The sequence below is a fragment of the Cnephaeus nilssonii genome (genome assembly GCF_951640355.1).
Source record: "Cnephaeus nilssonii genome assembly, chromosome: 9".
NCBI lineage: Eukaryota > Metazoa > Chordata > Mammalia > Chiroptera > Vespertilionidae > Cnephaeus > Cnephaeus nilssonii.
This window is the reverse complement of record NC_137080.1, coordinates 73,118,123-73,133,703: the sequence shown is the minus strand read 5'-3', so window position 1 is coordinate 73,133,703 and position 15,581 is coordinate 73,118,123. Positions and strand designations below refer to the sequence as shown.

Genomic DNA, 15,581 nt, shown 5'->3' with positions numbered 1-15,581 from the left:
AACATCTTTGAGAATATGTCTTATATGGCTGTGTTTGAATAATATTGTAAGATTTTTTTCAGATGAAAATTTTGAATCTCCCTGTCCTTCTACTTACTCTTCCTGACAGAAGATCCTGTTATTGCTAACTAGGCCATTCATTATTCTGACCTATGTCTTGAAAATCTAATGTACATGAATTTGTCATTTCTTGTTAAGAATATAAGCTTTTTGGGCCCCTGGAGCCGGGTGAGCCCTGGGCCCCGGGTCCGGGCGAGGCCGCGGGCCCCTGGAGCCGGGTGAGCCCTGGGCCCCGGGTCCGGGCGAGGCCGCGGGCCCCTGGAGCCGGGTGAGCCCTGGGCCCCGGGTCCGGGCGAGGCCGCGGGCCCCTGGAGCCGGGTGAGCCCTGGGCCCCGGGTCCGGGCGAGGCCGCGGGCCCCTGGAGCCGGGTGAGCCCTGGGCCCCGGGTCCGGGCGAGGCCGCGGGCCCCTGGAGCCGGGTGAGCCCTGGGCCCCGGGTCCGGGCGAGGCCGCGGGCCCCTGGAGCCGGGTGAGCCCTGGGCCCCGGGTCCGGGCGAGGCCGCGGGCCCCTGGAGCCGGGTGAGCCCTGGGCCCCGGGTCCGGGCGAGGCCGCGGGCCCCTGGAGCCGGGTGAGCCCTGGGCCCCGGGTCCGGGCGAGGCCGCGGGCCCCTGGAGCCGGGTGAGCCCTGGGCCCCGGGTCCGGGCGAGGCCGCGGGCTCCTAGATCCGGGTGAGCCTGGCCCCGGGTCCGGGCGAGGCCGTGGGCCCCTGGATCCGGGTGAAGCAGTGCCCCTGGGTCCAGCCGAGACCAAACCAGAGGGAGTCGGACCTGCATTACCACCATTTGTCCACCATCCAGAGCTGAGGGGTCAGTGCCGACATGTACTCATAGGGAACCGGTGGACATTGATATTGGGTCTCAAAAGAACTGTTGGTCCAGAAAGAAACTCACTACAGACTGATTCATTTGCCTGTCAGCATAACTATTTTTGCTCGTCGCACATTCAATTCTTATAAGTATATCTATAGTGACACATGATTTCACTCATCTAGGGGAAATGATGAACAACATAGACTGATGAACAAGAACAGAACCAGAAACAAGGAGGCATCGATCGGACTATCGGGCCTCAGAGGGAGGATAGGGGAGGGTGGGGGGAGGGGGGAGAGATCAACCAAAGGTCTTGTGTGCATGCATATGAGCCTAACCAATGCTTAAGTTCAACAGAGGGTTGGGGCATCCAAGGGGAGGGGTGTGGGATGGGAATGGGGGGATGAGGACAAATATGTGACACCTTAATCAATAAAGAAATTTAAAAAAAAAAAAAAAAAAAAAGAATATAAGCTTTTTGAGACAGTACTGTTTAAGTGCATGGATCCTACAATCTGATTACAAGAGTTTAAATCCTGGAATTGTTATTTATCCTTGGGCAATTTATTTGACCTTGGTTTACTTCAGTTTCCCATTATAAAATGGAACAATAGCCCTAGCTGGTTTGGTTCAGTGGATAGAGCGTTGGCCTGTGGACTGAAGGGTCCCAGGTTCAATTCTGGACAAGTTGCTGGTTCGGTCCCCAGTGGGGGTGTGCAGGAGGCAGCCAATTGATGATTCTCTCTCATCATTAATGTTTCTCATCTCTCTCCCCCTCTCCCTTTTTCTCAAAAATCAATAAAAAAATATATTAAAAAAATAAAATCAAATGGGAACAATAGTACCTATCACAGAGTTATTGTGAGAATTAAATCTAAAATGCTTTTACAACAGTTCCTCACATGGTAGGTGGTTAATAAGTGTTAATTGTTAGGTACAGCATGATAGAGAATATGCAAGTAGATTTATAGGTAATATAACTAGAAAGATTTGGAGACTCTTAATCAGGGTTCCTCAAACTTTTTAAACAGGGGGCCAGTTCACTGTCCATCAGACCGTTGGAGGGCCGGACTATAGTTTAAAAAAAACTATGAACAAATTCGTATGCACACTGCACATATCTTATTTTGAAGTAAAAAAACAAAACGGCAAAAACACCCGCATGTGGCCCGCGGGCCGTAGTTTGAGGACGCCTGCTCTTAATAGTCTGAAGTATATAATTTAGTGGTTTGCACTGGCCTGCTGCCTGTTTTGTAAATAAATTTTTATTGGAACATAGCCATGCCCATTTGTTTACATATTATCTATGGCTGCTTTCATGCTACAGTAGCAGAGTTGAGTAGTTGCAATAGAGACTATATGGGCTACAAAGCCTAAAATATTTGCTATCTGGCCCTTTATGGAAAAAGTTTGCCAACCCTTGATCTAGGTGGCAATAAATGCTTTATATTGGCACATATTAAGTACTAATAAGTGTCTGCTCAAAGTAATACTATTCACTGAACAAATATTTAATAGGCTTCTCTTCACTTCATACTGTACAAGGTGGGGCAAAAGTAGCTTTACAGTTGTGAGTACGAGAAACAGTTTATGTTGGTATTATTATTAATTATTGTATTATTTTCCATATGAGTAACTATAAACCTACTTTGCCCCACCCTGTATAAGAAAAATTGGGGGGAAAAGTACAAAAGTTTATAAATGCAACTAATCGTTCATATCTCCATCCCGAGATCTAGCCATTGAATTTAATATATTTATTTTCAGCCTTTTCCCCCTCTGCAGATAAAGTTATACATATCTTGAAATTAATCTTTGTTTATATTGGGCCTTATTTGTTTTATACTACTTGGTGGCTTGTTTGATACCAAAAGTATGTTTCTACTTCATTAAAAAAAGTGGTTAGTGTTTCTATTGACTTTAATGAAATGTACTTACCGTAATTTACTTAACCAGTGCCCTATTGTTGAAGATATAGGTTGTAGTGAACTTTGTGTAGATATAGATAACATTAGATCAACATGTTAGAGCATGAACCTTTGTTTTGGAACCTAGTTGTGGAGTTCCAAGGATAAAGAGTAATCATAATCAGTATTTACTAGTCACTGATATGTCAAAATCTTTTCTCAAGGAAACCAGATTAGTAATCATAGTTGATTGATTTTTTTTTCTTAATATCTTTAGGAAAAAGTTGATTTTCAGCATGCTCATGGGTTGCAAGAATTGGAATTTATTCGAGGACATTCTGATACAGAAGCAGCAAAACTGTGTGTGGACCAGTGGCTAAAAATGCCAGGTATTCTTTAAAGATGAGTGGAACATGAAGGTTACCTAGCTTTCCTACAGTTTTAAGACATTATGTTCATTTATTTGGTTGCTAATGAATATATAAAGTATTGACATTTAATTTTAGTGAATCTTAATAATGGCCTACTTTACCAATTACCTTCCTACTTTGGCAAAAGTATATTTTGAGTGTAAGTAGTATAAGTCATCCTTGAGCTCATTAGATATTGCTCATTTAATCATTTATAATTTCATAGTTATTACATGAAATAGTACATGTGTATATGGGAGGTTGTGTAACAGGTTACTTGAGGTCAGGAAAAGCTTCTCTGAGGAAATGGAATTTAAGCTAGATTTAAAGGATGAGTGTTTACTTATTTGTCAGTGCAGCCTATGTAGATATTCTGTAAGTGTCCACATGGGAGGCTCATCTAAAGCATTGGGTAGCATCTTCTTCACTAACTCTTTGCAGACCTGACATTCCTGAAATCTCACTATAAAACATTTTCCCTTACTAGATAATTTGTGGAATTTTTAAAAGCTAGTAGGACTGTCCCACCATGGCAACTTTTCTAGTCTGTCTTGTAGAAGACCCACTAAACCCTTAAAGGCTTGGGATATCCACAGAAACCTTACTTGTGGATTTAATTCAGCAGGAGGCTTAATTGCAAAAAGTCATTAAAATATCTAAATATCTATTTAGAAATGCATGCAGTGCTCAACTTTGAACCTGGATATCTTGTTCTAAAGTTAGTTTTTAGAGGGCTTTCTAAAAATAGAGTCAAACTACGACTTATAAAATAATTAGAGTAATTTGTAGATATTTTGACACTTGGCCACTCCCTGAAACTATATTTCCTTATTGCCACCTAATCTGTTTGTGCTTGGCAAATTCCAACTTCACCCCATACTCCTTTTTAAATACCTTTTCCTCTTTTTTTCTTCTTACTTGCCTGTGGGATTAGCCCCACAACACTAGAGGCTGCTAGGTTTATTTATTCTACATAAGTTTGGTTGCTTAGCGTTCTTTGATCCCACTGTGCTTTATTCATTTCTCATATAGTTTTTACCCTGTGCTCTGTGGGAATGGAGACCAATGCTTATTAATCCTATTTTGTGTCCATGCCTAAAAAGAATGCTCAGCATAGAGATGCTCAATAAATATTAGTTGAATATTATACCAAAGGAGGCTATATAAATGTTTGCACATGAACACAGAAAACAAGCCTAGAACTTGGGTTCCAAATGTGACTTCATTCAGCTCTGTAAAAGAATTGCTTGGTATTCCAGATCTATTTTAGCAAAAGAGACTTAGAAATTATGGTAACTGGTTTTGCTTTTTGGAGTGTTCTTTTAAGGCTATGTTTATTTTAAAAATATTTTTTGAGCCCTGCTGGCATGGCTCAGTGGTTGAGCATCAACCTATGAACCAGAAGGTCATGGTTCCAGATCAGGGCATATGCCTATGTAGCGGGCTTGATCCCCAGTGAGGGGCGTGAAGGAGGCAGCTGATCAGTGATTCTCTCTCATGATTGATGTCTCTATTTCTCCCTCTCCCTCTCTGAAATCAATAATAAATATATATATATATATATATATATATATATATATATATATATATATATATATATATATATTTAATATATTTTGATTTTTTTACAGAGAGGAAGGGAGAGGGATAGAAAGTTAGAAACATCGATGAGAGAGAAACATCTATCAGCTGCCTCCTGCACACCCCCCACTGGGGATGTGCCCGCAACCAAGGTACATGCCCTTGACCGGAATCGAACCTGGGACCTTTCAGTCTGCAGGCCGACGCTCTATCCACTGAGCCAAACCGGTTTCGGCAAAAATATTTTTTTAAAATCGTTTTTGATAAGCATTCATTTCTCAGTAGTTGTTAATGATTAGCTCTTTGGTTTCACCTTACCTGCATCAGAATCACCTGGGAGCTTTTAAATACATGCCTGGGCCTCACCCCAGAGATAGAGCATCTGTAGTTTTGAGAGGATTCCTAGATGATTTTGATAGGAAAATGGACTGAAACTACAATGCTTCATCACATCTAAGATCTCTTCTAAAAATCATTTATCTCATATGAATCTAACACTTTCATGTCCTGTCTAGAATGGTTTGGTGCCAGTAATAGGCCCCTTTAGGCCTAATCCAGATTGTCAGAATATTTTAATTCATTGTAAATTGAATGCATGAGCATCTGTTTGTATATTTTCCTGAGCAGGCCAAGTGGGAACAAATGAGTCAGTTAGCTGTGTGTTTTTACATATTTTTAGGTCACACCTGGTTCTTTGGTGGCTGATAAGCTTGAGCCTGGAGTTTAGGTCTTTAATTATGCTCTTTTCATGTGATTGTTTCATCTTTTTTGCTTGGTCCTTGCAACACTGTAAAACTGAAATTTGGGATCTATTGCTAGAACAGCTGCTTTAGTGTTGGGCTATATTTGGTATGGGTATTTATCTTTCCCAAATGGGCTTTAGAGAATGTTGGGATCTTTGAAGAGTGTTTAGCTGAGGAAAACAGAGATGACAGTTGTATCCTTTAATTTTAAAAAAGTGAGATTCTACTTCTCAGTAACATTAAGGGACTCATTCAATCTATTCCAAAGTATCCAACTATTATAATTCAGTTTTTTATTAGAAGTAATTTAAGTACTTTATAATTACTCTAACTTTAGAAATCTATCTTTTATAGACCTTTACAGTTAGGCCAGTTTGCATACATTTCAATACTTAATAACTTAAAAACTGCACTCTCTATACTATTTAAGGAAAAGAGCTGTTTAAATTTCTTTGTACTTTGCCTTTCCATGGGTAAAGCTTATTTTCTTTCAATTGATTGTTTTCTCTATTAGCCAGAGCCTCTGTTTGGCCAAATAAAGGTCATAATGTACAACATCTGGAATGTGGATGGACAATAAATAAAAATTGTCCTAATCTGACTGCATTAAAAATTTAAAGATAAAAAGGTATATTGTCATTTACTGCCTCTTTAAGATTAAAATATGTTTAATGCTGTGCTGTTCATTGTTTGTTGGCAGAACACATTTTTAAGTGTTTTGGCAGCTTTTAGTAGTGGTTCTCTCCCCTCCCCTCCCCCCAGAAGGACTAAAAGAGCAGAAAGGCAGTTGAAACCTTAAGCATATATAACTATTTGGAGGTCTTAAAACTAGATGATGTTAAAGGAATAAAATTCTCTGTTAAATGCTTAAGGGCTTTGTAGAAACTGTCATAAAGATACCCACCCACCCTGGCTGGTGTGGCTCGGTTGGTTGGAGTGTCGACCCATACACCAAAAGGTCGTAGTTTTGATTCCCAGTCAAGGCACATACCCATCCAGGTTTCGGGTTCCATCTCCCATCGGTTGCATGCGGAAGGCAGCCGATTGATGCTTTTCTCTCACACGTTGTTTCTCCTCTTTCTCTCTCTTTTTGTCTCTTTCTCCCCCTTCCTCTCTCTCAAATCAATTTTAAAAATAGTATTAAAAAAATACCTAGTTTTCTGTTGTATGAAATATTTAAGACATCTAATTGAAACAGTCCACAAGAAATAATAATAAAAGAGAAACAATAATCAAACTATCTTCATATTAGAATCCTCCTGGCAGTTTTACAGTTCTTTATTTATACAACATAATTTCAAATTTTCCATTGTATATCATGTATTGGGAGTTCCGTGGGAACAAAATTTGGCCAGGGATATTAGTGTCAAAGATTGTGTGATTGTAAGACCAAGATTATAAAGAAAGAAAAGGGAAGAAGAATGAACCAGAATAAGAGGGAATTAGTTAAGAGAAGGTAATGATGGGCAAACTGTTTTCTAATTGGCTTTGAAAGGAGAAAAAGGGAAAAGACAAAATAGGATAAATTGGAAGAAGAGAGATAACAAGTAAATCTCTGCTTTGTGTTCTATAAATGTTATTACTGAAACCCGTATAACTTGATGTCCAGGTTGGAGCTGATTGATCAATAGCTGGATTCCTCAGAAAGTATTACTTATTCTCCTTCCCTCCTTGTCCTCTCCACTTCTCTTGCCCTCTCAGTTGCATTGTTTAACATAATTTTTATAGAACCCAGATCCTCTATAATATAGCTATACCTTATAATATGTTTAAGTTAGTTAAAAGAGAAAATAAGAGTTAGAAGAAAAGATCTTTGCAAACATATAAATGAAAAGAAGGGAGGTAAGGGTTCTGTAGAGCAACTGATTTTCTAATGCATTTGATCTTTGATATTTCTTGGGTGTTGAATTTAAGGAAACAGATTTTTTTTTTTCCTCAAGAGAAGGCTAGTTGGAGATGTTAACTGCTTTTCTTTTCCCAAATAACTACTTACTTTTAGGTTACTATATCTTTTATAAGAAAGCTTATAAATATTTAATTCATGATGCATGTGGTTGATTTTTTCATTGTTTTGTCATAATTTTGATTACCAGTCCAAAGGACAAATATCTGAAATAGTGACTTAAGAATTTATATCCAATGATGCAGGACTCAAAGCAGGAACAATTAATTCTGGAACAAAAAGCTCATTCCGAAGAGGAGGCCAAATGCAGGTGTCTGGGAAAGCAATTTCATGTCCCATAATGCACTGTAACAAGGAATTTGATAATGGGCACCTTCTCTTAGGACATTTGAAAAGGTAAGTGTGATATTCAGAATAGTGGACACTGAAGGTCAAGTGAGTTACGAAGTGATTTCATAAAATGAAAGCATGATGTGCCTCTGCCATAGTAATTATAGCTTTATATTTCAAATTCAAATTGTTTTGTGTTGTTAAGATGTAATTATTTACAATTACATCCCTTAGGTGTCCTAGAAAGTGTGGTGAAGTTAGATTCTTCTAGTGATATTTTATCTTTAAAGGCATGTGGCCTTTAAATATATATATGTTCCTAATCTCATAAAATTTTGAATAGATTTTTTGCACTGCTATGCAGTTGGATCAGTGTTAGAGAAATCTAGCCCATAAATGCAAATTTCAAAAGACATAAAGCACTTACAGATATTTAGTCTACTAGTAGCTAATATGGCATTGCAAAAATAAATGCTAAAGACAAATAAAATGTAGCCAAATTAATGATAAATATTTTGCTTATGAAACCCATCTTATTAACTTACTGCACTTTTGAATATTAGAGCATGAGAAAGTAAATATCAAGGAAGACGGTATTAAAGTCATTAAACATTCTTATCTTCACAATCCCCTTTTAATAGTTTAAAGATGTCTCACCCTACTTAAGCCTTGCCTTACCAAGAGAGATTTCTAGAGGGAGCTTCAGTGGTCTGCGAATAAGTGGACAGCATACTGTATCTGAACTACTTTAAAAAGTCTTCGAGGCAGTTTAAAATGACACAAATTTTTAATATGGTTAAATGAACATTAAAAGGATTAAAAGCCATTTTTAGGAATCAGGGGTGTGTCAGAAATCTTGACTTGAGATTATTATTCCAGTGGTTCATTTAAATTATTTGTGAGCTTTATGGAAAATAAGGCAAAAGAAAAGATGATGGCTCTGTAGTTTCAAACTGGAAATTTACCAGTTTGGCAAGACATGCCTGAATTTATTTTATTGGACCTTGAGTACTTTTATGAAATTTTAAGCTAACTGTAGGTCACTGTATGGAAGGATTGCATGCCTTAATGAGAACCACTTGATATTTCCTGAATATGAAGAACATAATTTAATATTTTAGTAGGAAAGTATGAATTCTGAATATGTGTATGTGTGTTTATTTAGCTTAACAAATGAAACTAAATAGTGCTGCCCCTAGAATGTGGGCTTTTCTAATGTTACCTCTCTTTTGCCAAGTAGGTTTGATCACTCTCCGTGTGATCCAACAATTACACTACATGGACCTTCCATCAATTCCTTTGCTTGTGTAGTATGTTATAAAAATTTTGTTACTCAACAACAATATAAGGAACACCTTTTTTCTAAGGTAAGAGCATGTCCTAAGTTAAAAGTAGGCATTATTTTTCTTGCTGCTCTTAAGCTTGCAATCCCCAATAATACACATAAGGATCAAAATTCTGATTGTTTATGAAGAGCAAAATGATTTGGAACATTAAACTGTTGTGGGCAGGCAAACTTGATAGGTGAAAACCAGCAGTCCTAAAGATTACCATAGAAACCCTACTTTTTATGGAGTTGCTTTATGAAATTAACATACCTTGTTTAAGATGCTCTGTGAGTTAATCACATGATGAGAACTAGAACCTTCTTAAATCCACTGCTTTTCACTGCATGTTGAACTGTTGGAGCTATATAGTGTCTAACAATTCTTTTATTAATGTTAGTATTAAGAAATAGATCTAGTACTTAAAAGGCTGTGCTATGTAACTCTTATTGATATATCTCAAGGGACATATACAAATACTTGTACTATAGAACTCTGTAATAAGTATACCGTGTTTGATATTAGATATAGCTCTCAACAAATACTCCTTATTGCTTATTCTTTGGAGTGTGTCACAAAGACATTTCCTTTAAACTAGTTTCCTTTAAACTAGTATGCAGTTTCCTATCTTGAATCAGCCAGAAGAGGTCGCTAGAAGATCATATACCACTGATTTCTATTTTGTAAGGCTCACATTCTTTAATGAGAGTGGAATTATCTACAGTTTGCATTATTTGTCTTGCTTCCTTATCCTTTTCCTTTCATCTCCAATTTCTTCCATCTAGACTAGTGCTTATCAAACTTTAATGTGCACACGAATCACTTGGGAATCAAACTTTAATGTACATATGAATCACTTGTTACAAAATGAAAATTATGACTCAATAGATCTGAGGTGGGGCTTTAGATTCAGGATTTCTAACAAGCTTCTAGATGATGCCAGTGCTGCTGGGTCACACTTTGAGTAGTAAGTCTAGTGTTTCTTGAACATTAAAGTCATCCAATGGGTCTGATACTAGATAGCTTCCTGTCTTTCTCCCATTTTGGTGGTGGTAGTGGTAGTGGTGGTAGATGTACTGTAAGCTTCAGTGTGCCTCAAGGTCACTTGCGGGTCAATAGGTACTACCACTGTTTCTCATTCTGTTCCTAGGGCCATTCTGTCATCAAAGGTTATTTTCCCCCCTTGCTATCCTATTCTTCCCAGCCCTAGGAAACCAGTAAACTACTTTCTGTCTCTCTGGTTTTATCTTTTCTGGACATTTCATATAAATGGAATAATAGAATATGTACCCTTTTTATGACAAGATTCTTTCACTTACCATAATGTTTTTAAGGCTTATCTGTGTTGTAGAATGTATCAGTACTTTATTCCTAATTTTAAAAAAAATATACATATATTTTTTTATTTCAGAGAGGAAGGGAGAGGGAGAGATAGACACATCAATGGTGAGAGAGAATCATTGATTGGCTGCCTCCCACATGCCCCCCACTGGGAATCGAGCCCACAACCCGGGCATGTGCACTGGGACCCTTCAGTCAATTGTATGGATATATGCCACATTTTGCTTATCAATTCATCTAGTTGATAAACACTTGGGTTGTTTTCACTTTGGCTATTGTGAATAATGCTACTATAAACAAGCGTGCAAGTTTTTGTGTGGATATATGTATTCACTTCTCAGAGGTGAATATTAGGTCATATGATAATTATGTTTAATTTTTTGAAGAACTGCCAAATTGTTATGTAATTATTATACCATGTCACCTTACCACTAGCAATGTATGCAGCTCTAGTTTCTTCTTATTTTTATTAATTTTAGAGAGAAAGAGAAACCTCAGTTTGTTGTTTCACTTATTTATGCATTCATTGGTTGCTTCTTTTTTTTTTTATATTCCTTTTTTTTTTTTTTTTTTCATTGGTTGCTTCTTGTATGTGCCCTGACCAGGGGTCAAACCCACAACTTTGGTATATTAGGACCATGTTCTAACTAACTGAGCTACCTGGCTAGGGACTAATTTCTTTACATCCTTGTCAATACTTACTATTTGTCTTTTAAAATAGCTATTTTAGTGGGTATGAAGTAGTATTTCATTGTTGTCCTAGTCTTTTATATATATATATATATATATATATATATATATATATATACACAAAATTTTATGATGTATGTTATTTTAATGTAACCAGAAATATAATAGTAAAAATAAATTTAGCACTTTAACTTACCAGACATTCTGTTTCCCATTCCTTCCTCTAGTTTGTAGATGGTATTTGCAAATATGCTACATTTATATAACAGTTATATTCCAGTAAAATTTTATGTTGAACCACATTTTCTATTGAACAAACCATTTAAATGAGCATTATATGGAATACATTTATAACTCAGAATTGAACTAAAAATTATTTTACTTTTTTAGTTTAGAGGTCGTCATTAGGGGTCATTTGTATAAATTGGTGGTTAATAAATGCTTGTAGTGCTCTTAACTTTTAGAACCTTCTAATGAAATACAAAATAACTTCCCAGTGTAATCTTTTGTGTGGCACTTGCCAAATTAAAATGGGATGGAGAATAGTGGAAAGAGCATAGAATTTGTAACCAAAGATATAAAGCTGTATTTGAATGGTAGTTTTGTCTCTTCTATGGTAACACCTTGGTTGGGGGAATGGTAATTTTGTTGACTTAATCTAAATTTCAATTTTCTTATTTATAAATGAATAAATTAATATTTCATGGGATTATTATAAGAATTAAATGGAAAAGCACACTTTGAATCCTAATATGGTGCTTACTTGACATGTACTTAATATAAATGTAAATTTACGGTTCCTCCTCTTGTTGCATCTCATAAGACTACACAAACTACTTTGATATCCCTAATGTAAATTTAAGATAATAAATTTAAGAAGACACAACTTTAAAGGCTGTTACTCTAAAGACCATTAACAAATTTGGGGATAAAGGAGGCTCTTACTAAGTTTGGAAACTTAGATGCTAAAAAAAGACATACCTGTTTCACTATATCAAAATTTTAAAGTGAGCATATACAGAATTCATTAACAGATGTTTGAAAATATTTGCAAAATAGAGGATTGGACAAAGAGTTTTGATAATGAAGTTGACCAAAAGGAGAGAAAACAAAACCATGAAATAATGAGAATAAAGAATGTGAATAAGGAATATCCACAGAATTGTATGAATAAATGCTCAGACTCCCTAGTAGACAGGAAATGCAATTAAAGTAACAATGACTATCACAACATCTGTCAGACTGCAAAAATAATAGCTATTGCTGCCAGGCTAGGAGATACGTGAATTGGTAGAGCCATTTTGAAAAGCAAGCATACAACATCTTTTAATATTCAAAGAATATGCCTTTTAACCCAATAGGACCACTGATAATGAGAGAAAGCACCTATAAATAAGGATATATATACTCAAGGATGTTTACAACATTATTGTTTATAGTGGCAAAAAATAAGGCCTCAGAATGAATACTTGACTAAATCATAGTAGATCCACAGATAGAGTAGTTGACAATTATTAAGAACAATGAATTAAAGTTATACCAGTTGCATTTTAGGGCTTTCCATTAGATATTGTGGAATAAGAAAACTAAGAGGCAGAAGAGTAAGTTGAAAATATTTGATAAAACAATGGCAATCCCCCTTGTATGTTTGTTCGTATATGTAAAATTTTAAGCATGGAGCTATTTATGGATAAATACATATTTGTAAACAAAGGTTATATTGCAGAGTAGATTGAACAAAGTAAAACTTTAGAAAAAGTGTATATGATGTGAAAACATTTATGCATTTATATAATATTGCGTATGGGTATGTACAAAAGGAAAAATACATAGAAAGCAAATATACTTGTATATTTATTGTCATAGAAAGATTGTTATAATTGTTTTCAAGGAAAATAATTAAAAAATTTTATATATGGGACCTCATTCATGAGAAAAGCTCCATTGTTCACTCAGGGAAGAAGTTTTCGTGTTAAAAACTGATAGAGAATATTCCAGATAATAAATACTTTGAAAGTTAATTTTAAGAATTTGAATATTGGTTGATTTTAATTGTCTATAATTCAGCTTTGCCTTATGTTTTAGGAAGCTGCAGATGATGGACATAAAAACAACCTTCTTCCTCAGATTATTCAGTGTTTTGCATGTCCAAATTGCTTCCTTCTTTTTAGCTGCAAGGATGAGTGTATGAAGCACATGTCTGGAAAGAATCATTTCCATCAGCGTTTTAAACTGGGTGGTATGTTCTCTGAAAATTATTAGACCACTTTAATTTTTGCTAAGTTTCCATACTTCTGAGATAATTTTTGAGATTTCTTATCCTCATACTAGTATGCAAACTGTAAAAGTGAAACATTTTTAATTCTTTTTTTAAAGAAAAGATTCTCAATATTTACCTGTACCTAAGAATAAGGTTTACTTTGAGAAATGAAAAGAAACTTGGGAAGAAAACATTTATTCAGAATAATGTCTTTACATACATGATATCTGGGAATTTGGGTGTTTTTCCACATCTTTTGTACTTAGGGCTAAAAAATGACTTTCAGATTTTTATTATATAAATATCTTTTACCTATTCCAACTGATATTGAGGAATACAAAAGGGAGGAAAGGTTGGGTTACTATACTCAAATCTTTGTACGTTATAATTTTTTTTTTTCAGATGACAAGAGAATAGCATATCCAATATCATTTCCATCTTTTGCAAAGAAACTTTTGATCTCTCTGTGCAAAGATGTTCCATTTCAAGTTAAGTGTGTGGCCTGCCACCAGACACTGCGTTCCCATATGGAGCTCACTGCCCATTTCAGGTTCGTAAGGGAATCCTGCCCAATAAGTTCTTCACCAGTGGGATTCAACAAATACTGCTCTATCCCATGTTTCTCTCCTTTTAAAACAAGAATGTGCATTTGCCTGGAAATTAACCAAATTAGCATAAGAGAGAATTAGAGTTATGGAAGAAGTGGATATATTGATATAGCTGTGACTATAAAACAAAGTAATAGTTCTAAGTCGGTGTATAATTTTTCTCTGTGTGTTCTGAGAGTGTTATATATAGGGAAGAAGAAGGTTAAAATAGAACTATGGCTTTAAGTCAACCAGAATGGAATGTATCATATCCACATGAAAGATTAAATTTCATGAAAGGCCAAATTTATCTTAATCAAGATTTCAGTATGATTTTTTGTCTTTACAAAGGAAATTATCAAGCAGTATACAAAAGGAGAATAGTGTAATGACCCCTATGTACCTTTTACCCAGCTTCAGTAGTTATTAATACATGGGAGTGTATTTTATTTATATTCTCATCCCCTGCAGATTATGTTGAAGCAAATCATGTCATTTTATCTGTAAATATTTCAGTATGTATACATAAATAATAAGGGCTCTTCTTTTAAAAATTAGTACCATTATCATACCTTAAAAAATGAATAGTTTTTTAATATCATCAAATGCCTAGTTAATGAATGTCCTTGATTATGTCATGAAGTTTTTTTATATTTGGTTTTTGGAATCTGGATTCAGACATAGTCTGTACTTTGCATTAAGATGCTTTGCCTCTTCTGTCTCGTTTTTTCTATTTCTTTAAAATGCATTAAAAGTTTATCTACAATTGCATTTGTTTAAATATGTTTTTAAATTGATTTTTAGGGTGAGAAGAAGTGAGAGGGATAGAGAGATGGAAACATCAGCTGCCTCTTGGACGTCCCCTACTGGGGACTGAGGCCATAACCCGGGCATGTGCCCTAAACTGAAATTGAACCAGTGACCTCTTGGTTCATGGGTTGATGCTGGACTGCTGAGCCACACTGACCAGGCTACAATTGTACAATTTTAACTTTCACAATTTGACAAATGGATACTTCTGTTTAACCTACACTTTTACCATAATACTAGAGGCCCGGTGCACAAAAATTTGTGCACTGGCGGGGGGATCTGTCAGCCCGGCCTGCACCTTCTTGCAGTCTGGGACCCCTCAGGGGATGTCCACCTGCTTCCCTGGGGGATCGGGCCTAAGCTGGCAGTCAGACATCCCTCTGGCAGCCCGGGAGCCCTCGAGGGATATCCGACTGCGGCTTTGGTCTGCGGGAAGTGGGCCTAAGCCACATTCAGACATCCTTAGCGCTGCCATCCTTAGCGCTGCCGAAAAGGTGGGAGAGGCTCCTGCTACCACACTGTGCTTGCAGCCGTCAGCCTGCAGCCGTCAGCCCAGCCTGTGGCTGATCAGAGCTTCCCCTGTGGGAGCACAGTGACCACCAGGGGGCAGCTCCTGTGTTGAGCATCTGCCCCCTGATGGTCAGTGCACATTATAGCGACCAGTTGTTCCTGGGTCGTTCTGCCAGTAGGGTCAATTTGCATATTACCCTTTTGTTATATAGGATGTTACCTCTCTGGGAAGTTCCATTGTGTCCCTTCCCAACTTTTTCCACCCTCTCATTTCCAGGCAATGTTTTTTCTGATATTATAGTTTTTATATCTTAC

General features: G+C 36.8%; 1 protein-coding gene across 1 annotated transcript in view; it reads left to right on the top strand.

Annotated features, from left to right (window-relative positions):
* The window catches only part of ZNF451 (zinc finger protein 451), a 96,525-nt gene that overhangs the window by 34,698 nt on the left and 46,246 nt on the right, over positions 1-15,581 (top strand). Inside the window, exons 5-9 of the mRNA XM_079780762.1 lie at positions 3,054-3,165; positions 7,659-7,809; positions 8,984-9,110; positions 13,185-13,338; positions 13,762-13,909. Coding sequence (XP_079636888.1) covers positions 3,054-3,165; positions 7,659-7,809; positions 8,984-9,110; positions 13,185-13,338; positions 13,762-13,909 — 692 coding nt within the window. The remainder of the gene's footprint in view (positions 1-3,053; positions 3,166-7,658; positions 7,810-8,983; positions 9,111-13,184; positions 13,339-13,761; positions 13,910-15,581) is intronic.